The 23,028-nt window shown below is 39.8% G+C and overlaps 1 protein-coding gene across 1 annotated transcript in view; it reads left to right on the top strand.

The window, feature by feature from the left end:
• The window catches only part of nell2a (neural EGFL like 2a), a 112,356-nt gene that overhangs the window by 58,155 nt on the left and 31,173 nt on the right, over positions 1 to 23,028 (top strand). Inside the window, exons 13-15 of the mRNA XM_034684760.1 lie at positions 2,604 to 2,729; positions 15,841 to 15,963; positions 17,931 to 18,026. Of these exons, the coding sequence (XP_034540651.1) occupies positions 2,604 to 2,729; positions 15,841 to 15,963; positions 17,931 to 18,026 (345 nt within the window). The remainder of the gene's footprint in view (positions 1 to 2,603; positions 2,730 to 15,840; positions 15,964 to 17,930; positions 18,027 to 23,028) is intronic.

The raw sequence follows: 23,028 nt of genomic DNA, 5'->3' as shown, positions 1-23,028 counted from the left end.
AAAGAGAACATAGTTAGTTACTCAGGTGCCAGTTTAATTGAAAGCATCAATACAGTATACAATAATACTATAGAAAAAATCATAGTGTGAGTAAAGTAGAAGTAGAGGTCATCAAATACTTAATATTTACTGAAGTATGTTACTAATATGAATTCTACTAAAGGCTTCTATAGGGAGTTTCTTTTCTGGTTATGAAACAGGCTGATATTTATACTCCTCTTTATATGTGCTTCAAAAGCAAATACAACCATTAGCAACAAGACAGATCATATCTTTGTAAGCGGCAGATTCTGGTTTTTGAATATGAAGCCAATGCATAAGTGCTAAGACCTGCAGTTCCTTTAGTGTCCACTTGAGGCTGGCTCCAAAAACACTACAAGCCACATACACACCCATTCTAAAAAGCTTATCTTCACAGCAAAAATGAACGTGTTTACAGCCTTGTTCAAAAAATGATTTTGGTCTGAATAGCTCATCACACAGTAGTTTTGAAGACACTAGGGATGTACATTTAAAGTGTTTTCTGCGATTGATCTTTGTAAATGTTAACGATCGATTATCAATAAATCATTATAAAAAAAAACAAAAAAACGTTTACCATGTCAAAAACACTGCCAAATGCGTTTTTTCCCCTACATCAAATATTCCTTCACGACACAATGTATATAACTGACGGTATTAAATTGCTATGGATCGTATTGAGGCGTACAAAATGTTAAACGCTGAATATCAGTGTGTGGAGCAGGCTCATAATCTCCACGAACATACAGTCATAAAAGTGAAGGCTTGGTGTATTTACTTCAACAAGAGAACTGAACAGAAACATACTATATATAATAAGCATGTGTAGGTGGTAAGGTGTCAGCCGGGAGCGCAACCCGGGTCATAATCAGTCCGGTGGCGTTGGGGGAAAAAAGCGCTCATGGAGGCCTGTCACTCAGCCGCAGTCCCCAGCTGAGCGTCTCCGCTGTGTGCAACACCTTAAGTCAGTCTGATTCACATCAAAACATGCTTTAAACTTAAAACACCTCCCTGATAGCTGAACGAAATATAAGACCACATGATGTTTGTTCCACGTGATATAAAATCCAAACAAAAAAAATGTGTTTAAGTACGTTCTTAACAACCAGTTAATCGATACTCGATTAATTGTGAACATCCCTAGAAGGCACAGTATTAAGGTGATGGGTTTGCATAATTAAGGGCATGGCTGACTTGACTGACAGGTGGACACACTGTATCTGTTAACAAGGAGGCTAAAGGCTGATGAATCAGCATTTCCAATATGGTGACTGCTGGTGATAGGCTTCAAAACTCTGCTTCAGAAACGAATGGTAGATTTCACTGAGACTACATCCATGTTTTATTAAGATCACGTTTCTATGTAGTTATTTTTAAAGCCTCAAACTGCTGCTTTGGGGTTGATGTTAGATAAAGTGAGTGACAGCATACTGCAGAAGAGCATTTTCTGTAATAGAGATGTACAGTGAGTGATGCATTTGACTGTTCAAAGAACACAGGGTGAGATTTTTAGTTGAAGGAAAAAAAACACTTACAGAGAGAAGAGGTATACAGAGACAGAGACAAACCAAAAGTTCCTTAAGGAGTTTTAGGTTTTGTAATTAAAATGATTAACAGGGTCAAGATTTACACAATAATGAACTTTATTTTGAACTGTAAACCACATTGAAAAAGTCACTTGAAGAAACAACAGTCTTGACAATTTAAAGACCCCATTATTAAGTAAACCCAACCCTCCATTGTCATTGTTTTAAGGCTGTATTTTAATTCTAAAACAAAATCCAAATCATCAGACCACAACATTTCTCCTGATTTTAATTTGAGTTACAAAGGTTATTAAGGGGAAATATATTGTATAGAGAAAAATTACACATTTGATTTAGAACAAGTCCTGAGGTAATAGTGGAAGTTGACATTCTTGAAAACTCTAATAAAGTACAGCTACTCCCAGAATAAATCAGCTACCCTTATAAAGAACTGTTACTCTGTTACATTACACCACCGATACAAATGAAGTAAAGATACGAGTGAGCAAAGTGACCTCTAGTGCTCATTCCAGATGTCAACAGTAGCAGCATAAGAAATCATAGCAGCATACATCAGATAGCAGAATGAGCAGGTTACAAAAGGAGTAGCAGCATCGACCTCAGGGACAGTTCAAAGTTGCAAAGTTAGTGCATTTCCGAAGATGCTGTGTGCATACTTTTTAAAGCTCTTGAATGTTACTTAGCTCCATAGATTTTAAAGAATAAATATCTCCTCGATAGCGGTCATGAGGCTTCAACTTGAAGTCCGGGGCTTGAAATATCAATGCAGAATACTGATTTAATATATTCTTTGATCAGCTCCACAAGAGCGTGTCTCTAACCTGCTAACAAATACCGTACAGATTTTTATGTCAAGGTCTATTAGTATCATGGATATTTTACCCTATACTGACCTCTGAATGCACAGAAACCATCAATAAAAGATTACAAGAATTTGCATTAACATATGAATTAATATAAACGTGGTAGCAGCTCTCATCTGACCCAGCTCTTTTTATCCCCCTTCCTCATTCCTTCTGCCCCACTTCTCTCCAGATATTGATGAGTGCGCTGAAGGGAAGCACTACTGCAGGGAGAACACCATGTGCGTAAACACGCCCGGCTCCTTCATGTGCATCTGCCATACGGGCTACATCAGGATCGATGACTACTCCTGCACAGGTGAGTTCCTCTGCTAGCCTTTTGACAGGCAAGTGGAGAAGAGGCTGCTTTTTATTCCAGCAGTATGAACTCCAGCTTCCAGAGTTACCATTCTGTGTCGAGGTTGCTGAAGCAGGCTTGAAGTAGTTAAAAAAAAAAAGGATGATATATTGTTGGTGTTTCAGGTGTAGAGACAAGGAGAGAACATGCAGGTAGAAGAGACTAAATAGGAAGGTAGATTTTTATAACAGGAGTTTTCTAGGAGAAGCATTTATTATATACCTCTCGTGGGTTAGAGAGTATTTAATTTGCATCTTTAGTCATACACTGGTGGATGATACTTGGCTTTATTATGATGAATTCTGCAGCTAAGTGCAGCCCCTTCTCCACTTGATTACATCGCCACACTTCTGCGTGTGTGAAGTTATGTTTTTCATCTAATTCTTAGGTTGTTCTGTTGATTTCTTTTATGTCTGGATTACCTTGTTTATAGATATTAGAGCTGATTTTTATGTAATCCATTGACAGGTTTCTTTCACACCCACCCATGTGCTTCCATGCTTTGCAGGCTTTGTATTCCTGTGTTCAACAAATAAGCAAAACTTAAACAAGTGACAGAAACAGAAAGAAGAATTATCAGCGTCAGAGTGCAGAACAAGGAAGCTTTGTGATAAAAATTATGCATTATTATCCAAAACCCGTAGGACACACTGCAAACTGTAGCCTTTCTCTGTAAGTCTTATTGCAGACGGCGCCTGCTCAGACACACTTGTCTGCGAATCTGTCACCCTGCAATTATGCAAGGTCTGTTCTTTTAATGTGCGTCGGGATTAATGTCTCAGTTTGATTTGCCTCTATTGGTTTTGCTGTGATTGCGCGCACCGCATTAAAATAAGACACACACACACACAGAAAAATCAATAGCAGCCTTTTACTACTTTATGATTCAGCAAAAGCAAGCCGTACAGAAAAGATTGAAGACTCAGAAAAAGTGTTGAATCAATTTTTGTAGATTACAAAATGCATCTCTCTCTGTGCTTTGTTAAAAGTTTAGATTCTTCAAACAGTGTAATAACACATATTAATTCAATGCCAAAGTGTTAGTTGAAATCCCTGAACTCTTTTGTATTGTAAGCCAAGCTTGTTGTTTGTGTTTGCAGCTTAAAAAAGAGATTGCAGTAGTTGGTGTAAAGACTTTTATCTGTTGTAAATTTCCCTTTGAAAAACAGAAAAGATTAACTTCTGGACGCTTTGGAAATGTCAAAGTGTCTGTGGACTTTTCAGCTTTGTTTCTGTGTGTAAGTGTGTGGGTTTTTAGCCTTCATCTGGTGTGTGATGTCCTCTGTGTATGTGTGTGTGTGATGAGGAGAGGGAAAGTGGCTGAGAACCTGAGAAACAGAGAGACTGTGAGACTGTGAGTGGAGGCGGCAGACCCATTTGTTTCTGATCAAAGTTGAAACAAAAGTCAATTTCAAAAGCAAACCAAATCAATCTGTGAAAGATTGCAAGGATGATTCTCGGACTTTGTTCTTTGTCTGTGTTGTGGGTGATTGTGGCCGTAGCCTTGCTGGTTCTTAATAGCTTTTTCTTGTAGGTTACAGTTGATGGGACCAATTATTACCAAGCTTTCTCCTTCATCACCACACTGTTAAATACTTGATTCTGATTGGTCAAAACCGCTTGACAACCACTTGACAATAGTGATTAATTCTGCAAGAGCAACAACAGAAACAAGCAGATCACACAAGTCACATCAAATCAAATCATCGGCAGATACCAAAGCCCAGGTATCCATATTGGTATCAGGACCTAAAAAGAAGGAACGGTGCATCCCTAATCTAAACATTTTGGATATTAAAATATCCTGCCCTGAAATCAAGGCAAGGGCAGCAGGGCTGGTGAGTGAATCACTATGTCACTGATCACAAAGAAAATAACACTGAAACAAAAAGGAGAAAATAGCTAGACGTAGCATCCCTGTAAAAGCAAATGTTAGATTTGACTACAAGATTAAATGATCTAAATGTGCAATTTCAGATGTGTGTTTTTATGCCGTAAGTAATGGATGCTGCAGAAACACTGAGAGTTAATACAGAAGTAAAGGCACTTTCAGAAGAGTCAATTCAAAGTTATTTTTTGTCACAATGACAAATGCAGGACTGCACACTGAGTAAATCAGAGTCAGTAATCCCTCCATAATGTAATGTTTCTCTGTCCTTCATCTGGAATAACACAATGTCATTCCCAGTGATGAGTGGCAGATCTGCCTCATCATTCCTCACCAGTTGTTGCAGCTTGTTAAACACGATGCTAAGTAGCTCCCTGTGTGCGTCATCTCCACAGAGGAGGCAACACACTGCATTTCCTAAGAGTCAGTAATTTAAAAAAAGCAATTTGCATCAATGCAAACAAACTCAGCAGCAGTACAGGGAAGGACCCTGACTGCCGCCTGTGCTCCACGTCATAGGATTTAGCCTTGCAGCCTTCCTGCCGCGCCATTGGAGTTTGAAATAAAGCCGCAAACTCCCATTTCCTGCTCTGTCACAACCCCCTGTTGAGGTTCTCTCTTCCCGAGTCCCCCCCCAAAAAATCAGCAAATAACTGAGCGTAGCTAAAGATTTGTGACTGTGTCTTTTTATGAACACACTTCTGCAAGGCATAAACAAGTTACAAGAGAGATTGAGGAATAGTTTCTTAAGGGAGTTACAAATGTGCATTCATCTCTCATTTTGGGCTTTTGTGATTTATTTAAAGAAAGAGACTTGCATGCTTACTCAGTCTGTTTCCATATTATCTGTAGACAGCCAGTATACCTTATGTGACTCCATTCTGTTTTCTCCGTTTTCTCCGATCATCTGAGCTGCAGGCAACTTTTATTGTTTTGCTCATTTGTCTTTCTTCCACTGTACGCTCCTTCCCCCAGATTCACAATGATGATTAATACCCCCAAACCCAGTGGATTAAACTGTGTCACTATAATTTATGTAGTTTCCTATTAAAATGCCTTCAAGACACAGGAGTGGAATACACGGCAATGCAATAAAAGTCAATTTGTGTGATTAAACCGGGGCTTATGCAGAGGCCTGATGTAATGACTTTTTCCCTGCATCAACTATCGCAATCTCCCCACTGAGTTATGGACTATCAGCTCCCACACATCCACCATCACAATTATACTAAATAGAATCACTTCTGTGGAGAAGTCCAACCTTTTCTGTAAGAAAGATGAATTACAGATAAATTAGGTGTCTACAATTCCATTCGGGTCTTTAAAATGAAGAAACGAAGGCATGCAGAAAACTCACCAAGGTGCTTTTACCGACACATGTTGATGTGCTGAGTTTAGCGTCACCTCTCTTGTCCTGGTGGCAGTAATTGGCTATGAAAGTAGCAGGATGCTCAGCTAGTAGCTGCAGGAATCTATAGCTTATTAATAGTGGTTGAACATCTGCTTCTGTTTGAAAAGAGTCTATAGGGAGCGCTGATTCGTCTGGGAGGAAATATTGCAGCTGTGGAAGGACACATTAACACCCCCCCCCCCACACACACACACACACACACACACACCCTTCACTACCTATTGACATTGTACATATTCATGATATACGAGCATCTTTATCCTCCTGAATGGCTTTCCCCAATTAACGAAAAGCTAACTCAGCAGAAACAATGTCCCGTTATTGATAGCCATATTTCCACATACTTTACAGTGTCGTACGAGAGAGGCAGCCTGCCTGGTAAAGAGGATTAAGTTGACTGTAGTTCATTTCATGGCTCAGTGTTTATGTGCAGAATAGTGGATTAAAGGACTGATCCGCAGATTTAAGCCTTGAGGAAACCAGCATGGAGCCCTGGTTATATTCCTCCTCAGCTTGTCGGGAGGTCGGCAAGCTCAGACACAAGTCTGTATTTTACATCAGGACCATCTGCAGCGAGGAAGGTCGCAGGATCAGATCCCAGCTGGTGGCAGACTGGGAACATGCTGCCATTCGTGAACTTGTTTCAGTGAAATATGTACAACCAAACGTCTGGACACTGGTGAGACTCTGAAACCAGTAGAGCCTTGAGCTACAGAAACATCCCTAACTTTCTTTAGCCCCCTTTATTTAACTAGAACTTTATCCTTGATCTTGAAGGTCAAGATTCCTCCTGTTTCTTCCCCTCTGCTCTCCGTCTTTTCCCCAAAGTGCCCGAGGTGCTCCTCGCTCTGTGAGATTAGCAGCTAATCCATGAAAGGTAGCGGATTGGTTGTGCTCTCCCTTTGAATGTTATTAAAGAAGGCTGTCCTGAGGTGTGTGTGTGTGGGTGTGTGTGTGTGCTAGGTGTATGTGTGCATGCTTGAGCCCAGGGTGTGTGTGTATGCAGGGTGTGTGTCCTTGTTCTAATCCTGCGATAACCAGACTTGGGCCCCTGAGGCAGAGGAAACGGAAGGAGGGCCGGGCGGAGAAGGGTATGAAAGGATGGACAGGGGCAAGAGGTGGAGCAGGGGGTTTGACAACAACAGAGATCAGAAAAGATGCCTTTTAGTCTGAGGACTCAAAGGGTCTGGCAGCTAGGGGTCGGGGATAAGCAGAGTTTCTTGCTCTCTCCTTGTGACTTCCAAGTATTGTACTTGAATAACAGTGTCATGGAAAGTTTTAGACTTAAAAGCTTTAACTGGGAATGCTACATCTGTTGGCTTTTGTATTTCAACCTATATAAATAGCATGATAAGACACCTTGCTATTGACTATTAAAACCCTTTATCGACCAAGGGAATGAATTGCACAAAGGAAGAAATAGACCCTGAGTTTAGGAGTTTTAGTACATTTAGATTGTGTTGTATCAAATGTCATTGTGATATATTTTGGGTACATGTGACTTTCTGATGACTGTTATGCATGCATCACTCTCAGCAGAGAGAGTAGGGATGCAAGATGTCTCTCTCCTCAGCAACTCAGCTCCGAGCAATGGTGTTATGTCTGCTCATAGCATAAAAAAAAATCAGACAACATAAACAATTATCAGCAATTATCAATTTGTCAGCTACTAATCTCGTCATTTAGTTTTTTTAATAGTGTTAAATTTGTCTGGTGGTCTTTGGCCTGGTGATGCCAGGTTACACATTTATGGCCCTTTTCCACCGGCCCGTCTTAGCCCTACTCTACTCGACTTGACTCTACTCTACTAGGTCTGTGTTGCGTTTCCACCGGTATACCAGTTTTTGGTACCTGCTCTGCTCTGGTTCCAAGCGAGCTGAGCCAATACTAAAAGGTGACGTCGACAGACTGCCGGCCACTGATTGGTCAGAGAATGTCGTCACCAAAGAGTCATGAGCGCGACGCCCAACACAGGAATCAAACCCGCCATTTTAAAAAAAAAACTACATCAGTACTGTACAATGTCTGCATGCAAAGTTTCTCCGTGGTCCAGGTTAGGGTTAGCAAGTACACCATTGCCTGCATGTCTTCCATTGTTTGTGATTGTTGTGTTTGTGTCGCGTTCAAAATGGCATGAACGCAGTTTCACGCAGCTGTGTTATGACGACCCCGCCCACCGTGAGTGGGTACTCGGGCTGGTGGAACTGAGTAGAGCTGAGTCGAGTGGAGCCGAGTCGAGTAGAGCCAAATCGAGTAGAGCCGAGTAGAGTAGGGCCGAGTCGAGTAGAGCCAAGTCGAGAAGAGCCGAGCCGAGCCGAGTAGAGCCGAGCCGAGCCGAGTAGAGCCGAGCAGAGCCGAGCCGAGCCGAGCCAAGTAGAGCCGAGCCGAGCCGAGTAGAGCCGAGCCGAGTAGAGCCCAGTAGAGTAGGGCCGAGTCAAGTAGAGCCAAGTCGAGTAGAGCCCAGTAGAGTAGGGCCGAGTCAAGTAGAGCCAAGTCGAGTAGTGCCAAGTTCAGTAGAGCCAAGTCAAGCCGAGTCGAGTAGAGCAAAGTCGAGTGTAGCTGAGTCGAGCGGAGCTGAGTCGAGTAGATCCGAGTAGAGTAGGGCCGAGTTGAGTAGAGCCAAGTCGAGTAGAGCCGAGTCGAGTAGAGCCGAGTCGAGTAGAGCCGAGTCGAGTAGAGCCGAGTCGAGTAGAGCCGAGTCAAACCGAGTCAAGTGGAGCTGAGTCGAGTGGAGCCGAGTCGAGTAGAGCCGAGTCGAGTAGAGCCGAGTCGAGTAGAGCCGAGTCGAGTAGAGCCGAGTCAAACCGAGTCAAGTGTAGCTGAGTCGAGCGGAGCCGAGTCGAGTAGAGCCGAGTCGAGTCGAGCCAAGTCGAGTAGAGCTGAGTCGAGTAGGGCTGGAACTGTGTAGTGGAAAAGGGCCGTTAGTCAACTGATCAGTTAAGGTCATCAGCCTTGCTATACGGCACCAGAATTGCTAATAAGTTCAACAAATAGTTATTTCTACTACTCTAGTCCTGAAATGGAAGTCGTATGTCGTGTCTGAGGTGTAGGACAGCCACCCGGCACTATGTTGTTATGTTATATGATGCTGTTCAATTTTCACAGATTTTTTTTTGTGTGTTTTCTTACCTTTAAACTGGTCAGACATCATTTAAAAAGGCTTCTTTCTTCTGGAAAAAAAAGATCAAACAAACTCACTGCACACAACCCGCTCATCGCCAAATGTCAGAGCAACACAGTAACTCTTTTAGACAAATGCAGAGTCATGGTGGAAGCAGAGGTTTTCTTCCTGCGTCCGTATCATAAGTTCTAAAATGTTTTTGGGAAAACAGCCTGAGGTCAGACCTGGCTGAGGCCGGTGTTGTTTTGGCAGAAGTTGGAGGGACTTGAGCAGGAAGAGAGGCAGCCAACTCGAGAGAGAAAGATCCCTGGTGACAGGCTCTACATAATTGATTGTTTATCTGTCTGCAGCCTGAGCTGCAGCAGTCAGCGAGGAAATACCAGCCTCGCACTAACACACATATGTCCAAGCTCACATTTTAGGGATGTGGCTGGTGATTAAATTTGGAGTTGCTTTCTCTGAGTGCAGAATGACAAGTCTAAATTCCCAAATAACCCAAATTACAAGTAAGCTAAAGGGTCATCGTGATAACACACACTGTAACACACACACACATATACACAGAGGTCACCTGGTGGCTCGGCTGTCCTGTCTGTTCAGACTGACGGCTGTTGCTCTGACAGATGTGACCTTGTGAGAAAAAAAAAAGCACATTCTCTTTCATCTGTCTGTGCTCCTATTACTGTTTTATATGCCGATGAACCGGCTTTAAATCGCCCAACAGCAGGTGTGTGTCTGTGTGTGCGTGTGTGTGATACAGCAACAAGAGCAGAGCAGCGGGCCCTCCTAAGTGCCCTTCAATCCATCTAATTCACACACACACATACACACACATACATCAAACTCTGGATGGAGGAGCTCATCACAATGTCACTTTCAATTTGGATGAGCCCACGGTCTGTTCAGGAGATGTAATGGATTGGATGATGGCAGAGAAATGGATGATGCAGCTCAGGTCTTCTGCAACAAGCATTCACAGTTCTGAAGCACTCACACTTCAGGTGTAACCGTTTAGGTCTCAAAGTTTGCTTATTTCACAAGTGAAAGTGTTGTATCTCTGTGGTTGAAAAGGCACCAGCGATCTAAATAAATGAGGAAAGTTAGATATATTCCACAAAAACTAAAGATATCAAACACTCCAATCTATGCACAGATTAGCATTGAAAATTTCTTTGCAACCTCATATTTTACCACGATACAAAAAAGTGTTAGTTAATGAAAGAAGTTAATTGTAACAGTGACCTTTTCTAAGATAGGCATAAAAAAATTTAATTTGCTGTGAAATAATTTTAAGTTGTTCATTAAAAAGAGTGATATTTGCTTTTATAATTGAATATATATATAAATAAAATGATTTTTAAAAAGGAAAACAAAGAAGTCTTCCTCTTTCCAGTTTTTATTTTTCTTTAATTGTATTTTTCTTGTTTTTGATTTATATTTTTTTGATTAGTCACCTTGAGAGATATTGGCAGGATATATGTGGAGAGAGTGGGGATGACATGCACCAAAACTTGTTGGGATCAGTAATTGATTTGATACAAAGTGGTCTGTAGTCTCTATACATGGGGCACCTGAGCTACCAACTGAGCCAGACCAGCACTCTGCTTACTCAGAGTTGGAAAGAGAACACTGCAGGAACTTTTTACTGTGAAAAATGTCTTATTAGGCTCAATGTAAGCCACATTACTTAAGTATAGATAAATGTCTTATTTCAACAAAGAATAATGAGGTCTGAATTGCTTGTAATGAGTTAAAAAAAATCTGCAAAATGTACTTAATTTTCTTGAATTATGGCATGATTCTTATTTATAGAAATGTAACACATTTTGCCCCCCCGGTTGGCAGAAGGTTTTTACTTATTACGAGTAATTAAGGTCCTATTTTGGTTTTTAATATCTTGAAATGAGACATTAATCTGGACTTCTTGGGTGAATAAGGCTTACATCAAGTCTAGTAAGACATTTATTACTCAAAATAAGACAAAACACTCACTAAGCGTTGACTTTTTGCAGTAAACAAAAATTAAATGTTTATATTTCTCAAAAATTTAGTAAAATGGTTACAGTTAGTCCAAACTATCCCACTCTGATTGCAACCATGTCTTGTTTGTTCAATCAAATTTGCCAAAAATAAAGAAAAGTAAGAAAAGTGTGATGAATTATGTGCTGATAAAGATTAGTAGATACCTAGTGTCTGCTTAAATCAAAGCATAAAAGTTGCTTTCTTGAGATGTTTAGTATCTTTTTTTTGTGAAATAATGAGTGATTTTCTGATTTTAAAAAGTTGAATGGATAAATAAATTAACAAAGAAATAAAAGATTTATATACTCATTTGTGTTTCTAACAGCCTTAACCTTCCTGGGAGATTAAGTTGAATACTTGTCCTCTCTACAGCCCTTGAAACCAGATTTGCTGAGCAGTTAATAAAAAGTGAAGAAGCTGTCTGGCTTATTTACATAATGCTGTAAAAACCTTGAATAAGAAAGAGAAACAGCTTTTCTTGCCAAGAGACAGACCTCTTTGTTTGGAATGTGAATGGAGTTGTTTCTGGAGGTTACAAACAAGTCAAAGAAGTTTAGTAGTGCTCGGTTAACACGTACTTATCAAAAAGAAATATTTATATGAATCTTCACAAAACAAAAGACGAGCATTCTTCAGTGTCTCAGAGGTCTGCCTTTGTGTTCAGGAGCAGATGAAGGGTGTTAAAGCGTGTTCACACAGCACATGAGAGGACTTCAATGATCTACACTTCTTGAAGTGGTCTGAGTCCTACATTAGATGCTTTTGTAGTTGGAGCAACTTGGTTGCAGCTGGCATTGAAACTGAATTAAAATCATCTCATCCTGTAAACAAACATCAAAGCAGAGGAGGATGAGGCCAGAAGGGCTCAACAAGCTACCACAGAGTGATGGACTCCAGTCAAAGAGGGATAAACATTAGTCTTTAGAGGAAAGTTGTTTTTTTTAAGCATGTGGAGCGGGTCAGACGAGAGTCAGGAGGTGCCTTAAACTGAGCTGAACACCAGGGTGATTTAGTTTTTGCAATAGCCGCCCTAAAGTGTGGGACAGCTTACCACCTCAGATAAGATCTGTCTCCGGTCTTTAATGCTTAACATCATTGTTTAACACCCATCTGTTCTTTTCAATCAATCAATCTTTATTTGAATAGGGCCAAATCACAACAAACGCTATCTCAAGACGCTTTACAAACAGAGCAGGTCTAGACCATCCTCGGTTACATTATTAACAAAGACCCAACATCAAGACAGGATAAGATCCAGTACCCTCTTACAGACCTCCCATCTTAATAATCCACCATGAGCAGAGCACTTTGCAGCATTTAGCAAGTTACAGCAGCAAGGACAAACTTCCCTTTAACAGGCAGAAACCTTGAGCCAGACCAGACTCATGTTAGACAGCCATCTGCCTTATTTTGAGATTAACTGATTCTATCATTATTATCATGATGTAGTGTATATTGTTGTTATCTTGTTGTTTCTTTTCACTTTGTAAAGATATAGTCCGGGCCCCACAGCTGTGGAAAGAGCTGCCTGAGGAAATAGGTTGGCGGACTCTGTGCTCTCTTTTAAATCATTGCTCAAAACGTTCTTTTATCGAAGAGCATTTCTTGATTTTATTTGATCAAGATGTCTTGCACAGGGTCCTGATTTTATTTTGTTTTTACTTTGTTTTTATGTTTTTATGATTTCATGTTCTCTTACCAGTTATGACACTTGCACTGACTGTATGGCTTTTTAAAATGCTCTTTATTTTGTCCTTGAGGCAATGTAAAGCACTTTGTAAAGTGCTTGATAAATAAATATTATTATTATTATTATTATTATTATTATTTGTAAAGCACTTTGGTCAACCATGGTTGCTTTTAAAAGAGCCATATCAGTGGTTCCCAAAGTGGAGGTCAGGACCTACTGGGGGGTCATGAGACACTAATTGGGGTTCATGAGATGCCTTCCAAAATATTTGTTTAACTCACTTAAAATTTCATATTTTACAAAAGAGAAAAAAATAGTAGTTACATTTGAAATAGAGCCTTGCAATTAAAGAATATTTAATTTGTTTTCTGCCATTCTATGTTGCCAGATGACTTCTCAGTAATAATGACAAACTAACAAAAGCATCAGTAAGAAAAGATAAGATAAGATACTCCTTTATTCATCCCACAACAGGGAATTTCACAGAGTTACTGCAGCAAACAAAAAGGTGTACATTAGCTTATTTTAGCTCGCTTTAAATGCAAATTTTGAATGTAATTTTCAATATATTCTAATTTCCTTTTCTTTTCTATGTTTTATTATATCTCTCATTTTAATTGTGCTCTTTTATGTCTGTCTGAATGTTTCCAATGCTCTTAATCTTTTAATGTAAAGCACATAGAGTTGCCCTGGTGTATGAAATGCGCTATACAAATAAAGTTGCCTTGCCTTGCCTTGCCCTACCTTACAGTGCAAGAATTATAATAAGAATATATATAGAAAAAAATGTCCATCAGAGACGCCAGCTTGACCATAATTCTCCTGTCAGCCATCACCTCCACAGGGTCCAGGACTGAGCTGGAACTTCTTCACCTGTTAGTTCAGTCTTGCTCTCCTGTGTCCTGTCCGCCCACAGCAGGTTAATTCACATTAGCATTGGAAACACAGCAACGTGTGAACATAAGTAGGCTAATTTACATTATACACCATTAAATAATATTGTGGCATTTTGGCTGTTGTGTTCTTTAGTGTTGTTCTAATGTCCATCTTTAGATTGACCTATACGTGCTTCCCAGTGGCTGTGAGAAGCGTTTAACCACCTTGAGGGACAGCTGGGGTTGTGAGTCTTTATATTTAAGGGTCTCTGGATGAAAGATTTGGGAACTCGTGTTTTAAATGATTGAGTCGACCTCATAAAAGAGACTGAAATGAGTCATCTAAAATGAGTTAGCTGTCTAAAACTAGCTGTAAAATGATGATATTATGCACCTCTTTCATGGTAGTTAAACTTTCCTGTTTTCACTTCAGTGATCTGAGCTCACAGTCAAAACTTTGGAGACTCATGTGATTCTAAAAAAAAACAAACGTCCCCCCTGCAGCTTCAAATTAGCTGATTTACTCCATTTCACTTCTTAAGAAGCTTATTTCGGAACTTCTTTCCCTTTCTTTGAAAAAAAAAAGACAATTCAGTTTGGTAATTCCTATCAGCTATTGTAATAATTTCCTCTAAAAGAAAGCTCAGGATATTGGCAATAATACGACAAAAGGAACACTTAAAAATGGTTCTATCCATCATTAGTAACCTGCAGCCTTAATGGTCTACCCTCCATCATTTTCACAGCATTATCCACCCACAAAGAGTCTATTATAGGAGCATAATAAAGACATTAACACATTGTAGTTCAGCCTGCGTGTTAGGGACCCAAATGACTCTGTGGAGAATCATTATCATTTATTGTTTGCTTAAAACACTACTTTATTATTGCTTCATTATTCCACACTCTGTATTTAAGTCTTTATATGTGCCTACAGGGGCCAACAGTAGATAATATCTGACTTTATGGCTCCATTAAGAACTTTTAAATTATCCATATGCATATACAACCCCAAGAAACTATACTTCAATTAGATTTCTGTCAAGTTTCTTTGTCACCTTTTGGTGATCGAACTATTTTTATGATCACATTTTCCTGCTCTTTTTCTAATTATGGACCATTTAAACGTGCTTAATGCTTCACACAGCACTGGCTTTATTGTGTTTTTTACATGTGGCATAATTACAATATTTGTCCTTGGACTGTGTTTTGTGTGTATGCTAGATTATTCTGCATGCCTTTATTACATTTTCATTCTGCCACCTCCGTCTCCTTTCCAAATGGAGGGGAGGAGATTTGTTTGCCAGTTGGATCCAGCATGTCGTCACGGGCTGCAGCCATTAGTCAGGCTTGTCTGTGGGATATTCAGAACAAACCGTATCACTAACAGCGCAGCAGCAGCAGCAAGCGATTGCAGCTCGGGAGTCCGCGCTCCGAGGGGGGATGTTCTGTTAATGCTCTTTTAAAACTTACAGAAAACATTTCTCTCGGTACTTAACGGACGGTTGTGCCGGTTTACAACATTCAAACTGAAGGCCAGGAGCTTAAAAGTACAAAGAACAACATGAGTTTATTTCAAGAAGTTCTAAAAAGCCCAATTCACATCAAGACTTTTTAAGAAAGAAAGAAACAATATCCAATAAAAGCAAGAAACATCAGAAACAATTCCTCCTGACAGATGAAGATGCGAGATGGAGAAATGAGCAGTCCTGCAGCCGACTGTTTGTCACTGATGTCTTATTACCACGCTCACAGCTGTCTAGCTATCAAATCATTTAATCCAACACTGACGCCTCAGATCTCTTTTTCATAATGGAAAGTGAAACAAATCACCAGCTGGATGCCATCATTCCTCATATTTACCAGAAAAATGCACATTCAGTTTCCTTTAATCAAGTCTTATTTTCTTAAGAGCAGTAGTGCTGTGCAGATGTGAGGAGGACATTGTCTGTGCTGCTGTCACTTCTTCTTTTACTCCACCAGTTAAGAAATATATGAGATAGAAATGCATATATAAACAATGAGCTTGTTAAGATCAACATCTACTCTGTTTTCTTGTTTTCAGAGCATGATGAGTGCCTCAGCGGGCTCCACAACTGTGACGAGAATGCCCTGTGCTTTAACATGGTGGGAGGCCACAGCTGCTCCTGTAAGCCGGGATACACCGGTAACGGGACTGTGTGCAAAGGTAAGAAGCTCATGTTGTGTTTGGTGTCCTGTACATATAAGCAGCTATAATGCCATTCAAATGGTAGAACATTTGCCAGACATTGTTTGTCTTCCGACATATAAACAAGGAAATGTGTTAAAATGATTGAATATAACTAAAGAACTTAAAGAAGAAAGAAATAAGGGACATCTTTCACAAAAATGTAGTCCTCAAATTATAATCTAATCAATCTCAAAACCCATCGGCGACTATCCTCTTTTTATGTGCATCTGGAAATGGATGCCAACTTCCAGTGGAGCCAGCTGTTCGCAGCGAATACTTCCTTTTCCATGCATCATTACTTGGTTTTCTTCATACAGCACATCTAGCCTTCTGTCAACCAAGTTTATGCCTTCACATGATTCCAGACACTGGAAAATTGACATGACCTGAGCTGGGTAATTAAAATGTTGATTGAGAAATGATCTAAAGAGAGAATTGTACTGATATTACATTGTTGTGTACATCCTGTCTAGAAAGTTTAATGTCTTCTGTTTCTCTAAAGCATTTATTAAGTTACATATTCATGGATTTTTTTATAGATTAACACATCTTTAATAACTCCAAATGGAATATTCTTTCAATAATTTTTTTGGTTTTGCACTTTGTCAGAACAATGTTGAAAATTGTGAATCATAAACTCATGCCATATTTAACCAGCTAAGACCTAAAAGTGTACAGTTTTCTCTCAAATTTGAAGCTTAACGAGGAGAACTTAAATTCTGTGTGAATTTCAAACCAAGATTAATGGGAAAATAAGTAATTTAAGTCTGAACTGATAAATTATTTGTCAGTTGATCTCTCAGTTGACAGATGAAAGGTGCTGAGTCCATTGACACTCTTTTTTGTGCTGGCAAAATACTAAACCAAAGCAGTTCATGGTTTTCAATGCTCAGCATCCTAATACAAAAATAACTAGATAATTTTGTTGCTATGTTCATCACACAGACGTTGACAAAGGTAACTTTTGGAACGCTTCACTGCTTTGTAATCTCACTTCTCTAACTCCGACTAATCAAAAGCAAGGAGGGGCGGGACTTTAGATACCAACTTTGTAAACAATGATCCGTAAAGAAGAGAACTAACCAGACTAATTGTTTCGAGGTACAATTTCCAGGTCTGGAGCTGCTGCTAATGATACTACACAATTTTGATCTGCTAGTTATACGTTTACGTTGTATAATGCCACTAAATGAAAGCAAATGTGAAGCATTCAGATCATTTTTTAAATAATTAGATAAGTCACTACTAAAGAAGGAAGAGGTGCCAAGACAAGACAAGACAATTTGTGCTCTAAAACTGAGGTTAAGGACTCTGCCAGTGCATATCACTGCATTGATGGACACTGACCCTTGTTGTCTCCAATCTGACAACTAACCCTGGTGATGTCACTGTGAGGTCATCAAGGTAAATCCAGGACATGGTAAGGGTTTCATGAAAAATCTTTGGTGGTATGTCTGCAAACATGGCATCAAGCATTGTTGGAGCTAGACTCAAACTAGTGAAGGAAGTCATTCCTTTTTTTGTTTTGTTTTTTAACTCAACATTTTTTGAGCCACATTAATAAAATCTGTTCTGCCTGGTTGTCCTTTAGCTTAATGAGGCTTCTTTTGTTGTTCATACTTCTTCTTTATTCTCAACAAGCAGGTGTATGTAAATGTTTTCATTTACTTCTCCTGCTTTGTGTCACCTTCACTGAGATCTCTGGGTTTCGGGGACACATTAACGAACAGCCTACTCCCAGATAATGAACATTTCTGAATTAACCTTGCTGAGATGCATTAATCACTCGAAATAATTTCATGAGAGGCCCATAATGAATCACATCACCAAATTAGCTCTTATTCTGTATGCAAATACATATGCTGCTGCTGCTGGTCTAATTACATAGTTAATACTCGTTAATCTCAGTGAGTAATAGCTCTTCTCTTGTCGTCTACCTCTAGCTATGTGTGACGGATTGTGCCAGAATGGAGGAACCTGCGTTTCACCCAACAACTGTGTGTGCCAGCAAGGGTTTACCGGGATGAGATGCGAGACAGGTAAGAGTTCACACAGATTCCACGCTTTTGTTTTTCTCCCCCGAAATAGCTGAAGGTGTTCTTTTAACTGCAAGAAGGGGTTAGAAACTGAAAGTGGAGATAAAGTGAGGGGGTGTTTTACTATCGGTGGATCTATCAGGGAAAGGACAAACAGAAAAAGGAGGCAGATTTGTGTAGAGATGTACCTCACATAAAGGTGTTTGCTTTACTTATATCTTTGCTCTTGTTTAAAACACTGATAGCTCTCCTTCTGTGCAGCTGTCTTCTCTCTGACCCCGACAAAAGCGCTAATCTGTAAATGCTGAAATGTTTCCAACACTTACACTCGCCTATCATCCCTCTGCATGCGTGTGTGCGTGTCCGCCACTGCGTCTAACTGTGTGGGTCCATGCTGCACAGTGAATAATGAGCTTGTACCTCTTCCAATGGCCCGATGGAGGATTTGAGCTGCAGTAGCAGCAGTATGGGAATTACCTCATATCACAGCACATATTAATCAGCGTGGCATTCCTTCCACATCAGCTCTGTGCAACATTCAAATTACACCTGCAAGAACTCTTCATGCACACTATCAGATAGGGCATGATAGCTTAAGCGAGTATTAAGCCAGCTCTGTTTATAGCAGAGACCATATCGCTGCTCGCTCTCATGCATGGAAATATGTCAGACACACTGTGCTGATAAGGCACCAGGGCTCTGGATTCTATTCAGCGTGTTTCCCCCTGCAGTGCTGGTGATTTAAGGTAACCAAGAAAGACTCTAATCCTTGTAGTTGTGCGGGATTCTCTGTGTGTCTAATCTAAAGCAGCAACACCTCTCTCATAACCCGTTTCAACCTTTTCCTGGAGTGTCCTTCACTAGACAAGCAGCCAAGCTAATAGAAAGTCAAGTCATGATGCCTCTCTCAGCGTGTGCGCTTGTGTTTGAGTGAAGCAAACTGAGCCTCTCTGCTTGCTCATTGGTTCAGATATTGATTGCACATAAAGGGCCTTTTTTTTACGAGGCGTCCTTTTTACTGCCCGTCTTAAAGTAAATGAATTTCCCCATGGTGTGGCTCTAAGATGCTGAGGAAGGGGAGTGTGTGCACCCCTGTATGTGTGTGTGTTAGAGCTACAGGGAATGTGTTAACACACCTCCCCACAATGACTTATCCTCCTCCCTATTTTGCAGCACTGGAGGTTCTGAGGACCTCGTCCTTTACTAATGGCATGGTCCAGGCAATCACACATTTCATTACCTTCTATAGTGTTTTAGATCCCTGCCTTTCTCTCTCTGTGTCCCTCTCTCTCTCACACATTACTCTCTTTTGTGTGTCCTGCGCCTCAGAAAACATCTGCAGAGTAGTCGATCAAAAGAGAAATATTAGGGAATGTGCGGCAGCTTTGTTCAAGGTGATTCTATTCATCACGACATAACTCAAAAGAAGGTATCTTAATAAAAGTCTGCAGCAACATTTCTGTGGTGTAAAGTTAGTTTTATGCACACAGTATCTCAATTAAGTCAAGGTTAGGAGTGGAGTAGGGTTTAGTTTTTTAGATAACAGAAGTCTATCCACAGAAAAGGACAGAAACCCTAAAAAGTCAACCCACGCTGACTTCTTGAAGTACAAACGTTCAAAAGCTTTTATTCTAGTGGCCACATGATTAAAAACAAGACCATCACATATCCACTGCATGCTGGTCTTCTTCAAACAGAAGCACTCAGACAACTGAATTCACCACAAGCTTCAATCATACACGTGAATGTGTTCACATCCAGAAATTTCTCATCTCACCAGCACTCAATAAAAAACACTGTCACAGATAAATAACAGACGTGAAGACACATAGACGTATAGATTTTCTTGACCTTAATAAAACATTGTGCTTTGACTCTTTGGAGGATTTTTGTCCTTTATTTTGTGGACATTGATTGACTACCTGCACATCAGGAGCTCCTGCTCTGTGTGACACTCCTGTCTGAACCGAGATACGCTTCATCATTCGTTTCATCTCCTCGACATCTCTATTTAATTCACAAAACCATCAAAAGAATAAAACGGTCCCGGTATCCGGCTGTGCGGATGAATTTCGTTTGATTCCTCCAGGTTTGAGATTTCTGCTGTCACCCAAATCTAACACGGGTGAATTAAATTGCAGACAGAAAGAACTCCATTTGACCCTGAATCTCTCGTATGTGTCTGTAGATTGGATCTTTGTCTTAATGATGTCTGATCAATCACGATAGAAGGCAGATCATGCAACAGAAATTTCATAAATATGTTAATTCCCTAACTTATAGCAACATGGTATACAGTTCAGTAAAAAAATAAGGTTCTTTCATCAATGCTGTTTGATTGGCAAAATGACAAAAATCAACTTGTTGTGATTTAGGCAGAAACATTAAACAATTAAAAAGTCATTGTTCTCATATTTTTTTAATCCAAAACCATTTTTCTTTGGGAGAAGTTTCTTCTTATATTTTGAAAGTTGACTTTTGGGAAACACAATTACTCACTTTCATTCCAAGCGTTTTATGAGACGATCAATACCACTTTAACAAATATGAGGCTTCAGCAAAGAGAAGGGTTGCTCCAGAAACAAGAAGCCCTGGCTTTTTCCAAATCAGAAACTCTTCAGCTCACTAATGGCACTTCTGCTTCCTTTTGTAGTGACTGTTGAGTCTGCTTTAAAATCCTCTGTATGCTCTGAGATTCAGAAATTGTATCGTAGCATTTGCAGCAGCTTAGTAGCACGGCCAGTTTCTCCTCGACAACAGAGGTTCCAAAACTTTTCAGCCAGTGACCACCAAAGTAACGGTGCCAGAGACTGCTGACTCGCACTGTTCTTTGAGGTGGTTTATTATTGCACACACAGTTATAGGCCAATACAAAGATGTTGGATCAATACAAAATGAAAACAACAGCCAAAAAATCCTAATATGATCTTTTAAAAATCATTTAATGCTATAACTAGAACTTAAATACTCTTTTTTTAGACTGTAGCAGTACTATTCAATTAGTAATAATAACATTTTACTACTAATTTGACTTCTTTTGTTAATTTTTTTTTTTTACAATAATGGATAAAATTTCCCTCTATCAGTGTCTTGTGATCCCCCAAGGGGTCCTAACCCCACTTTGGGAACCACCACGCTACACTGCCTTCTGCCATCACTGTTGATAGGTGAAGTCCCGCCTCTTGTTGATTTTGATTGGTTGGTGATTAGGGTTGCAAATTCCGGGAACTCTTAAAGTTGGAAACTTTCCATGGGAATAAACGGAAATAAACCAGGAATTACTAAATTGAAGGTTGGCTCTTAATAGGGAACTTAAATATAGTTGGGGAAAATCGTCAACAAGGCTGGACAGTGACACTGAAGAGGAAGAGTCGGAGTTGGATGTTGAGGAAGTGGACATGGAGGATGTTGATGAGAACTAGGAAGAGCCCATTGCCTGAAAGGGTTTAACAAAAATGCAGAGGCTAGGCTTGAGAACCTTGAGGGAAGATGCTTTTTTATTTGCATGTTGAATGGGACTTGCATTGCAATGGGATTGCATTTTTGTTCATTTTTAAATGGGTTGGGTAGGAGGGATGAGTAATATTTAACTCAACATTCATGTTTTTGTTCTTCAATGAAATAATTGATTGTTCAATAAGTTTATACTTACAAAATTCATCTGTTTTAATTGTATTATTTTGGATGGATGTCTGCTTACAACAAAACATATTTATGCTTGGATATGATACCTTTCCATTAAATTACCCTCAAATCCCAGTTAATTCCCATTAATTCCCTTAAATTCCCATAATTCCCATAGAAAGTTTCCAATTTGGAATATTCCCAGTATTCCCCAGCCTAACTTCCTATGAAATTTACCGGAAACTTTACGGAAATTTACTGGAAATTTTCCACCCCTTTGCAACCCTATCGGTGATGGAGAAGTGAATTGATAAGTTCAGCATTGTTCCAAAAGTTGAAATATTTTCAACTGAGAGGGGTGTGAACACAGCAACAAGAAAACAACTGATGTGTAGGGCGTTTTATTTTCTTTACCTCGATCTTAGAGCATATCTCAACGGTGCCAAAGCCGTGTCCTAGGACACAAAAGTTGTCCCACAGCACTTCTGCTTCTCTCAATAGTGACCATTATGTCTGTTTTCAGATGCTCTGTTTGCTTCACTGTTGCTGTAAAAGTTGATATAAGAATCCCCCGCCCCTCCCTCACTGGACGTCATTCTCTGTGAACTTAGTCACTCTTTGTAATCAACCAGATCGGTCTCTTGATGTAGAAAACATTCGTAGACAAGTGAAGTGCTTGGAGAATCAAGAAAGAGGCAGAAACAGAGCCGTCATTATGAACCTCTTACGTTGTTGTTCTGTTGTTTTTCTCTGAGGACATGAACGGCTCCTGCTTCTCATTCCACACTGATCTCTGTCAGGCTGCTGCAGGTCTTTTGACTGAGCAAAACTATCTTTGTGCCCAGTTTCCAGTCATTGTAATTGTCTCATGCCTAAAAAAAAAAGTTGTCAGTGTACGTGCGGAAGTGTTTCTTTCTATTGTGTTATTAGTAAATGCTCTGAGCTTCAAAAACTAAATTCTGTCACTGCATTGAATGAAGGTGGAGGCAGATATTCTCAGTCTTGTGCAAATTAAATTTTTCTGCAGGGGTTGATTTCATTAGAATAAAGTAAAAAAATGTGTGTTCCTGTAATTTGGTAAGCAGCATTTGAAGATGCTCTTTTTTTTTTTAATAAATGTGACTGAAAAACGACAGCCTGCAAACATTTTTCTCTATAAATACAGTTGTCTATTTCTTAATCAAATCCCAACAGGAATCAGGGATTAAATGATTGGTTGCTCAGTCTGTTTTTAAGGCTCCTCTGTACTTATCATTCATGCTGATTAGAATTCAACTTTAGCGTCTCAAAAACAAACAAGCACTCACATGCAGATTCTCTCGCACCCTCTCTGAGCCTCAGGCGACAAGACGTTGTCACCACAGCTGCCGTTTCGGCGTGC

The sequence above is a fragment of the Notolabrus celidotus genome, chromosome 6 (assembly GCF_009762535.1).
Source record: "Notolabrus celidotus isolate fNotCel1 chromosome 6, fNotCel1.pri, whole genome shotgun sequence".
In the NCBI taxonomy this organism is placed as follows: domain Eukaryota; kingdom Metazoa; phylum Chordata; class Actinopteri; order Labriformes; family Labridae; genus Notolabrus; species Notolabrus celidotus.
The sequence above is the reverse complement of the archived record's forward strand: the minus strand, read 5'-3'. Positions and strand labels throughout refer to the sequence as shown.